The 11,022-nt window shown below is 39.2% G+C and overlaps 1 protein-coding gene across 4 annotated transcripts in view; it reads left to right on the forward strand.

Moving 5' to 3' along the window:
- The window catches only part of pard3bb (par-3 family cell polarity regulator beta b), a 243,915-nt gene extending 233,468 nt beyond the window's left edge, over positions 1–10,447 (forward strand). For all 4 annotated transcript variants that reach the window (XM_028590887.1, XM_028590889.1, XM_028590890.1 and 1 more), the window contains exons 25-27: positions 5,029–5,376; positions 5,637–5,747; positions 6,010–10,447. In XM_028590887.1, coding sequence (XP_028446688.1) covers positions 5,029–5,376; positions 5,637–5,747; positions 6,010–6,118 — 568 coding nt within the window. In that variant the 3' untranslated portion in view covers positions 6,119–10,447. The remainder of the gene's footprint in view (positions 1–5,028; positions 5,377–5,636; positions 5,748–6,009) is intronic.
- The last annotated feature ends 575 nt before the right edge of the window (positions 10,448–11,022 follow it).

Below are 11,022 nucleotides of genomic sequence, written 5' to 3' on the forward strand. Positions count from 1 at the left end.
ATGCATTGTGCTCACACAGCAGCATTGTGTGGTTTAACTCAGTCAAACAAACTGCCAATCATGCTGAAAGCTTTCTCTCTCTGCTTGATGCTTTAAAATATTGGTTGACTGTGTGTCTGATGCCTCTCAAAAACCAATAATGTATGATTATATTTTTAAAGTTATATATTTTTTGCACATGTACTCTTATTCTGTGGCACCACTATCAAACATTGGAACACAGGGTGTTATGCCCTCATGTTGGCACTTGTGTTTCTGTTTGTGGACACATTGTAGTAAACATGGTGGTAACAGAAAATGTATGACAAAAACTTTGTAATTACCACTTAAGATCCTCCCAAAGGATCAGATGATATAATTGGAATTTAAAGCACTTTGCAGCATGAATGTGCATATTCATAAGCAGCAAGTTAATTTAATGTTTTAAAGTTCTACTTTATAGTGTTCATAATGATACCACATAAGTAAATATGAAATATTTGCTTAACTGTCCTTAGCTCAAGGACCCCATTTTATATATATTTTTTTATTCAACACACAAATGTATTATTGGTCGTTCTATTAGATTTTGGTCAAGTCTTCTTTCTTTCCTTGATCAATCTTGTTTTACATTTTTTTTAAAGAATTGGTTAGTAGGATTGATGCACTAAACTTTAAAATTTACTAAGCAGTTCAAAACCAATAATAGATGTAATTTGCAAAAAAAAACATGTGACGCAGGTTTTATTTTAATTACACTACAATCTTCCTACAAATAGACTTTCCCCTCTGATCCTACCCTTCCTTAGATAGAAAATCTAATATTTCTCCACCCTTCATTATTTCTCACTTAAGCTTTTATTGCCTCATTGTTTGGACTGTGATGCATCTGTGATTAAAGCATCATAATGAAGTATCACATTAAGAAGATGGAACTGAGTTAAACTCAGTTTAACTCCAGGGACATTACATCACAGCAGCTCCATTTTCACCGCAGCTCACCAAATGACATTACGACAGCAGTTGTGGAACAATTTGAGCTATTAATCTGTTTTATTACCACGCTGTCAAAATATTGTGACTCTCATTGACAAAGAATCTGATGCTGTTGAATACAATTTGAATATATGCAGTGTTTTCCCAACCTCAAACCTAAAATCAGTTTTAAATGGATATCAGCACAAGGTAAGGACTCGGCTCCAAAGACTCATAAAGATATAACTGAATTAAAGCTGCAGTAGTTTATCTCCTCTTCTTTCCACCGCTCCTCTTTCACTCACTTTGAATAATTCTTACTTCCCCCTCTGCTGTCTACCTTCTATAACCCTCCCTCTCATCTCAAACTTCTCTTCTCTTCTAATTTTTGAGGCGGTGTTGTTTGTGTTTTTGCTTTAGTGTTTGGTTTTATTGAGACAATCCATCTGCGATGTGGCTGTCATAGGCTCTCAGGAGTTTTTTTAATGTGTTGTGTTACAACGAGACGTCTTGTCTCTCTTTCTTAAAGGTATTTGTGTCTCTGAGACAGGGCTGGGATGATCCGTGTGTGTGTGTGTGTGTGTGTGTGTGTGTGTGTGTGTGTGTGTGTGTGTGTGTGTGTGTGTGTGTGTGTGTGTGTGTGTGTTTCCACTGGTATAACAGCTGTATCCAGCCCTTTTAGAAAGAGTAACTGAAAATGTGTGTGTATGTATGAGAAAGAGGGGCAGGTGCAGAAGACATATAACAACTCCTTGTTTCCTCCAAAATCCATCAGAAATCTCTTAAATACCAGGGAATTACAAAGGCTCACATTACTCTCAATTACTGTCAGACCTGGAGAGATTTCTTTCCAATTATCCTTTCAAATATCTAACCTATGTACTCTGAGTGCACTATCTACATTCAGTCATCCCTAAACAGGTATTTCATAGTTGAATTTTACTTCAAACCGGCTTTTCTGTTCAGCTCGGAAAGTTTTTAATTCATTCGTTTTGCTTTGATTACTCTGTCAATTATGTTAAACTAGTTGTTGCATGTGCCAGGAATCTGTTCTCATTCATTACATCTGTTTCTATCATTCTCTCTGTGTCTCTTTCACACACACACACACACATTATGCACACACATACACACAGACCACCAGCCTCCTCATTTGGTCTTAACTCCTCTCCAGCTGTGTGCCAATTTGCCTCCTCCAGAGTACGTGGGGTTCGGGAGGGGGTGATTAGGAGCTAGCACTGCGTTTAAGCTAAGGTTTGCTCTGTGTGTGTGTGTGTGTGTGTGTGTGTGTGTGTGTGTGTGTGTGTGTGTGTGTGTGTGTGTGTGTGTGTGTGTGTGTGTGTGTGTGTGTGTGTGTGTGTGTGTGTGTGTGTGTGTGTGTGTGTGTGTGTGTGTGTGTGTGGTGTGCGTGTGTGTGTGTGTGTGTGCGCGCGCCAATAATGGGTTCCATCCTCATTACCCCATAATCCCCAGCTGCTGTGCAGTGCTGACTGGGTTCCTAGAGGGAGAATTCCAAACTTGCCACCGGATTTACAGTGGATTCCCTAAAGATTCCCACTGGATTTCCACCCCATTCCCATTATGGCATCTCTCCGAAGAACTAATGATTATTGTTAATATCAATAAATCTTTCGAGTAACTTTTTTTGAACCACTTTATCAACTTATTCTTTCAGCACTTAAATAGTGTGCGGATTGTACTTTTGCTTCTTTCTTTTTTTGCTTTTAATATTTCCGTCTTTATCCAGCACCTGATAAACCCCAATCTACCCAGAGATCCAATCCATATATCTACTATATCTACTTGATTTCCAGTAGATCCCTGTTACGTTGCCTGAGGGTTGGAGATAGGGCATCACAAAGAAATCTAAGCAGGGCACAAGCAACAATTAAGCCCAAATTGGGCAGAGCTATACTAGCTAGTACAGCAGTTTATATCTGTAACCAACATAAGATCACAGAGGTGAAATAAAAGCCTGGTAATGAGGAAGAATCAAACTGTCCATGTTTTTTTTTAGGTGTCTGTCTAATTGTCTTAGAATACTAGTAGCCTCTCACGCCGTCTTGCCTCTTATCCTCATCGCATTTCATTCTTCTTTACTCTACATGTCCCCTCTCATTTTTCATTTCACTCTATCCATATCCTACTTCTGTCTTTCCACATGTATTCTCCTTCCCATCTTAAACTTGTTTTATCTATCTTCTGGCCCACTGGCCTTTTCTGTTTCATCTAATTTTCACTCCCAGTTAAATTATAAAAAAATAATCTTGAATCCAAATAGTGTTTGAAAGCCTAGAAATGACAATAAATCAATAAATGGTGAGTTTTAAACAGTTAATAGATAAGTAAAGCATGTTTTCTCATTTTTCATTTACATTTTAGAGGTGAAGTTTTTCTTTCTTCCTGCCTACAGCTCCTTTCTTGTATTTTCCTCACCTCTTCTTATCCTTATTTTTCATCGGCATTTCTCCCTCATACCTACCCTTCCTCTCCTTATACTTTCTAGCTTATCTCTCTGTTTCCCTCTCTGTCCTGCCTGCCTTTCTCACCTCCTCGTCACCTCTCCACTGCTCTTATCTCTGCCTTGGTGACATTATCGGTGCCAGGGGCCAAATTCTGAGTGACAGATTGACTGAGTGATATGGTCACAGGTATACAGGCTCAGAGATGAATAGCAAGCCATGCAGATTAGCTCGCAGGCAGACTTGTAGTCATAAAACCTCTAAAAGGAGAGCGAGAGAGACAGTCAGACACATGGACGGATGGGGCAGCTGGCAGACTTACGCACTGGTCAGTTTACCAGCAGAAGAGAAGCAGACAAAACGGCTGTGGCTATCAAGAAGGGAGACATTTAAGACATGTAGCTGATACGCGTACCCAGAGTGACTTACAATAAGTGTAGCAGAATAAGTCGAAAACCAGACAGATGACAGATAGGTTGACAGATGAGAGAAGCTGAAATGTAACGCGTGTGTACGCTCTCACACACACACACACACACACACACACACACACACACACACACACACTCTCTCTCACAGCGGATTTGGAGCCAGGAACGGCAGAAGCAGACATCCCAAACATGATGGGCATGTAGTTAGTTATACACTTTCCACTGCTGACCACCCAAATTGACACACGCAGGCATCAGTATGGAGACCACCAACACTGTGTGTGTGTGTGTGTGTGTGTGTGTGTGCGTGTGTGTGTGCGCTCTGTGCAAGTATTTACTTTAATAAGATTGAAGCTAAATTTGAAAAAATCAGATATGAAAGAAGGGACAAGAGAAGGAAATTAGGTAGGTGAGTAGATTGAGAAAGAATGATAAACACATATTTATGATGAGAAGAGACAGAAAGACAGAGAGATAAAATGTAATGCCTCATAATGTTTGCTATGTGGACGACACATGTTTGTGTACTTGCTTTCCACTGGGCACCACAAGACATTGGTATCTATTAACAGGACTGTACTGGATTACCACAGCTGTGTGTGTGTGTGTGTGTGTGTGTGTGTGTGTGTGTGTGTGTGTGTGTGTGTGTGTGTGTGTGTGTGTGTGTGCGTGTGCGTGTGCGTGCGCGTTAACTGAGCGCTAGTCTACTTAAAACTGTCACATGTCACTTATATTCTGTTGCTATGTGGTCTTTGGCCGGGGTGTGTGTCTGCCTCTTTCTCTCTGGTCCAAAACAAATAGTTTTCAGCAGGTTTCATGAATATTTAAGCCATTTAGTCAGCATAGAAACTGGCAATTAGTGCAGCATTAGTATTTGCTGATGATAAGTTCTTTTTAAAAGACAAGAAAGGAACATCACTCTCTAACATGATGTTGTCGGTGCCAGCCGACATTGGTAGGGATATAGGCCCAGACTGCATTTTGTAAGAGTTCAGCAATGGGAAACTTTGGTTAAGGGAGTGAATGGATCTGTACTGACACATGGCTGTTTATGTTTGTTGCAAGCCAAATAAAACCAGATTTTAATTTTGACAGAAAATCGAAAAGTCACATGTTAAACTAATTAAAACTTGGTGGTTTACTTTTGTTTACTTTTAAAATTGTGTCTTTCTCTTTTCCAGACGAGGTCCGTTGGATCCAGCTGACTACCCCATGCAGCACTGGTCAGGTCATTACCCCGGACCTCCTCAGGCCCCACAGGGATACTCTCAGTCCCCGTCCTACCCTAACCCCAACTCCCAGTCTGCCCCGTCCTACCCTAACCCCAACTCCCAGTCTGCCCCGTCCTACCCTAACCCCAACTCCCAGTCTGCCCCGTCCTACCCTAACCCCAACTCCCAGTCTGCCCCGTCCTACCCTAACCCCAATTCCCAGTCTGCCCAATCTTACTCCGGCTACTCACCTGGTCAGCCATATGCACGGCCAGGTGACCCTCGGAGCGTCGACCCTGGGTACTACCCCCACCCAAGGTAATTAAATGCAATGTTTTTTTATAATACTTTTCACAGAGGTTATACTCACATGAGTCAGACATACAAATTAGTCTGAAAGTAAGGCCTGACTTCTCAACTCCTGTCTTAAATTTTTTAAATTTGCTCATTTGCTTACTTCAGCTTTTATTACACTGTTAAGTCATTCATTTAGTCTTTTATTGTGGAAGAGCACACTTGTCCTCACCTGTTCTTTCTCATATTGTGATAATGGTTGACGTTTTGTTCTCTGCCCCAAGCTCCCAACAGAGAGGCCCCTTGCGGCAGGATGTGCCCCCATCTCCTACCCCGCCACTTCGTGGACTACGGTACGACACATTGACGCGTGGAACCAGGGGTGGAGGTTACAGGTAGGCGCAATTTGTGGATAAAAATGATTCCAGGTAAATTCTGATATCTGAGAGATCCTCCTGTTTGTAGAAATGACTCACTTCATCAATTTTAACACCTGAAGAGTTTTGTGATGTTTTAAAATGTACTAATAGGAGAAGAGCATCTCAACGTGCAGAATGACTTTTATAATTACAAGCATCATTTTGGAATATAATTGCACAGCAGTACATTTAAGTAAGACCACAAAAATACACAGAGTACATGTTTGATTGGTTACAGGCACCTGGTGGATCCCAGTCCAGACCAGTATGGCTATACTGGGGAGGGAGGAAGACAGCAACACCAAACCAACCCAAGACAGAAGAATGCCATGACTGCAGCTGTGTAAACCAATCAGGTCCAGAGATGAAAATGAGCAGAATGCTAACTGTTTTGTGTTGTGCAGCTCTTCTATTTGCGGTACTCCATTGAAATAGAGTTGAAACCTCTTAATGGTATGATTTGAATCACCATCATTATCAAACGCAGTCTACGCTGTTTGAAGTATATGGTAATACACAGACAAGCAAGGTAAAGGAGGTTAATTATAGAGTGGCCCAGCGTGATGTATAATGGCTGGTTGTTTGAAGTCATTTGAATTGCTTCTCGCAGTATAAAATTAGCAGGCTTTTTACTTTTCACTATACTCTGATTAAGTCATCTCTTTCACGAATCAGTCCGAGCCACGAAAATAATTGGATTAATTTAAATAAAGACGTACATACAGCTCTACACATTCTCATATTGTACCTGGTGGTTTCACTGCTGCCGCTTCACAAACAAGACAAAACACAAGATATTCTACAATGTAACATGGGGTAACATGTTAACCTTGTGGCTGTGTGTGGCCATTCATAGAAATAAAAGACACCGTTTAGCATCAGTATTTCTGTGCGATAAAGCCAAATGTATTCTTGAGACTGAAGCAGGTTGTGTATACAAAGAAGTGATCATAAAGCTTTAAGTCTCCGCTTGAGAGTGAGTTGAGATGTAGAAGATGATGGAAAATGTCTCTGCATTCCAAAACTGTGAATATCAACAACGTGATATATGCTAGTACGTTAGTAACGGCTGCTGAAACAAAACAATCACCTGTCACCTGACACTCTGACGATATATGCATCCATGAAAGATTAACAATGACAAATCTACACGGCATTTAAAATGTGGGCATCAGTTACAGTATGTTATTAAATGAAGAGTATTTTGAGGCCTATTAACTTATTTTGCCAAACAGGGAGAATGCCACTATACCAGCCTATATTCAAGTATAGATGTACTTGTGACAAGTCTGATGTATCGCGTACAGTATTGTTTAGTCAATGAATTATGGAAACAGTTGAATAATTGAAGTGCTCTATAAAGCACAATAGAGCACTGTATGAATTATATTTACATGTAATAATGTTTTTAATAATGCTATGACTGCCTTTCATTTATATCTGAAAATATTTCCCCCAATAGGGATGAGTTTAAACCTATTTTTCAGTACAGGACTAGGTATATTCTGAATCTGAAACCACACCTGGTTGTTGGTTTACAGCACTTATGAATGGCTCTGTTCCTGCTTTAAAATGATCCTGGGATACAACATGTTTAGCCACTTTTGTGGAAGTACTGAATCTCAAATTTACATTTATTGATATAAATTTAACATCATATCCCCATTATTGAACTTACATTTGTCTTTGAATAGTTAACCTTATTGAAAGTGACCTCAACTTGAATGTATGGAATCTTCTTTGGTTACATTTTCACAGTCACCAGTACTCAATCCATAGTACAGCCTGTGTTTATTGAATCATTCCAGAGTGGTTGGAGTTTTTTCTCACTTTTTGGTTTTCCATCAGACATCCTATTCAGAGATAAATAATCTATTGCTTTAAACAGCAACCTGAAAACCACTTTCATCAGAGTGGTAATATCAACCTATGAGCTTTGACATACTGGAAGAAGCTCTGAGAAGAACAATGCGACCATTTTAGTAATAACGCTGCAACCTCAATAGAGCGAGTCAATACACACACCGACGATTTGACGCTTCACTCTACACCGTTAAAGCTTTTTATTTCTGCTTTTTCTTCTAATGAGAGTAACACAATAGTTTTCAGGGAAGGGCACATATGTGATAATGGTGCTTTAACATGATAGACAGTGATGTGAAATAAGTTGGGCAATTGCAAGAAATTGGCAAAAACTCCAATAATAGTGGAATAGTTCTTTGTTCCATACAGTTCAGTCAAACCACTACAATGGGCAATTTTGTCACCATTTGCAGGCTTTATGTGCCGGAGCAGAGTAAAATGTTTATGCCTTGGAGATGTCCATGTTGGGTCAACCAGACAGAAAAGCCAAGCATTTAACTGCCCCTGTTGCAGAGCTCATTTTCACTCTATACTATATAGCAGCCTCTTTCTTTCTCTGCGTTGTCTGTGTATGCCATTTACTGTAGTTTGGATGCGATAGATGTTCGTGGCACATCTCTGTGACCTGGTGGTGTAGGCGTCACCGTGTGGTGAAGTGTTCACAAGTCCTGTTGAAACATGAGTTCAGCTTCAGAGTGCTCTTCTCAGTGCTGTGCCACAGTGTACAGTATATCCATTTAGCCACTTGCTACACCATCAATTAAGTGTAACTAAGAGTTAGAGTGCAGCTCAGCATTTCCGTGTTTCATTCTACAAAGCTCAGCAGTATTATTTTCAATGGAGATTAAATGTTTAAATTGACATTTTAGGATTAGGTGAATTGCATTTTTGTTAATTTGATTGAGGATGAAATCCCACTGAAGTGAATGTAAGAATGAAGAAATTGGACTAACACCCAAATTACGTCTGTGTTTTATCTCAAAACCATCTCATTTGCTTGTTTGTTTGACAGATGTGGATCTTGACTGGAAAGAGGAAAGTAGGAGGGTTAGAGGGGTAAAGATTACAGAAAAACAGAGAAAGAAGGAAAGAGAGAAATAGAGTAGATAGGAAGGAATAATGAAATGGACGTAGAGAAGGAAGAGGGATTAAAGAAAGAAGCAATAGACTTAAAGTGTGCATGGAGGGATGTGGAAGAGATGGTAAGAACACATGCAGTGCAAGGCCAAAGCCTTTATGGTTCACAATGGTTCGATTCAGAGAGTTTTCAAAGAACAGAGCAGAGAGAACTGAGTAAAAGTTCTTAAATAGTTGGGAGGCAGTTGTTCTGCAGAAGGAGGAGGGTTACAGGAGTGGGCTTTATATTGACTGAATGTAACTTTTGGAATTACTTAGAAATGTGTCTTTTTTTATACTTTTATCACTTTTTAGCACCAGTATGGAAATCAAACATTCAAATCAAACTGTCAAGGTATTACTGAAAGTACAAGAATTAGGAGATTGGCCTGGTGGTCAAGTATGGAGAAGTGACACCAAAATAGTTCACATGCCCCTTTAGATCATTCACTTATTTTGCTCAGTGTTAACATTAACCACAGTAGCAAATAGGGTTAACTCCACAATGCTGAATAGAATAATGTGCCTAGCATTACCTCAGATGTTACAAAACATGCAGTAGGTCAATAATAAATGGCAGTTTGCTTGTAATTAATCTACGTGTAAAATGTGAAGTGAAAGAAGGGGAAACCATAAACACAAAACATAAATGTAATATGACAACAACAAATTATATTGTTGTATGCTTCCAGGACCTTCAGGGTCCTGGAAGACATTATAAATAATCATCTACACTGCTGAATTGTAGCCAATATACCAAAACAAAAAGTGTTCTGTACATTACTAAAAGGTCAATTGTATTGCTTTGGATAGTCATAGCTGCCTATATTTTACAGCATGTTATGGAGCACCAGAGAAAATTATCTACTGGGGGACACACTCACATGGACGATTTTGGTATCGTCATTCCAAAACCAGAATGCAGAAGGTGGAAGATGTTGTCTTAATTGTGTGTCTCTCAATGCTGCATCAGTGCCTGGTGAAGCTTTGCTGAGCTACAGTATATTGAGATAAGAACACTACGTGAAGGTTTATTATTGTTACTCCTCTGGTGTTGGTATGCAATTCACATGTACTCTTCAAATGCATTTTTTTTTATATACCGGTATATATATTTCTTTTTAATAATAGTTAGTGTTGTTGGTTGGTCATACCAGAGCCACGGAGTGTTTGGCCACTGTTAACCATGCTACTGTAAGAAAGCAGTTTTCATCACTTATTTAGCCAAATTTAGTTAATGTTGGTTTTTTTTTCTCAGTTTTGGATATGCAATTGCATCAAAATAATAAACTTTACAAGCAATTTTCAACTTGCTCTTTTAAAATTGGGAAGAAAAATAAATTGTGGCTGTTTGCATAGCATGGTTAACACGTCAAACAATCGGCAAGTATGGCTCTTTGGTTTTTGTCAGAACAGTATGAGTTGCACAAGCTGAAGGTACTAACCAGAGTCTTCTATGTAAAGAGTTGTGGTACGCCTGGTTCTCCCTGTACAGAGACCAGTATATGAAGGAGCCAACTAAACAACCTCTCTGTCTTAGAAGTATAACATTTTTATTAAACTGCTTATATCCAAAAAGCCAATCTCATTTTATAATGTTGTAACAATAACAATGATTACTATTATTGTTTTCTTACATTTTATATTTATGTATATAACATCTTTTTTTCCCCATTAAAATATTCTTTTTAAAACAGGATTTGCCAAAGATGTCATACTTAAAATGTTTTAAACATGTCTTTTTTCTTAAAAGCCAAAATGCATGCCCAGCACATCTGTTAAGGTTAATTAAATATGAGTCAGGAGAAATAATTTCCCTCATGTCCCATTCCCTGCAAGGTGAATCATTAACATTGCCAACCCAATTTAGTCCATCATTTAAGCTGCTGATAAATTGTACCTTTGTGATAAGAGATAGATGCTGGTCCCAAATTAATGCAGGACTAATTATCAATTAGAAAAAGAAGATAAGGTACACTGATTGCGGCACAAAGTTTTTTTTTTTTTTGTTTTTTAGGCGTTGTGCCATCACACTGCTAGATCATATCCCTCCGGTTAATAAGCATTTAGTCACAGCCTGTGGCTTAAGGTGCTTTCTTATTTATCAGACACTATGGGTGCTGGACTCGGGCTGCAATCAGAGAAGTTGGTAGTAATGAGACACAGAGGCCAAGGGAATGTTTTATCAGTCAAGGCTTAATTAGCATATCCCAGACCTCTCGGCCAATGGGGAGAGGGAAAGGAAGTAATTAAATTCTCCTGAGTCACTGCC

Source organism: Perca flavescens, chromosome 11, assembly GCF_004354835.1.
Source record: "Perca flavescens isolate YP-PL-M2 chromosome 11, PFLA_1.0, whole genome shotgun sequence".
Classification (NCBI taxonomy): Eukaryota; Metazoa; Chordata; class Actinopteri; order Perciformes; family Percidae; genus Perca; species Perca flavescens.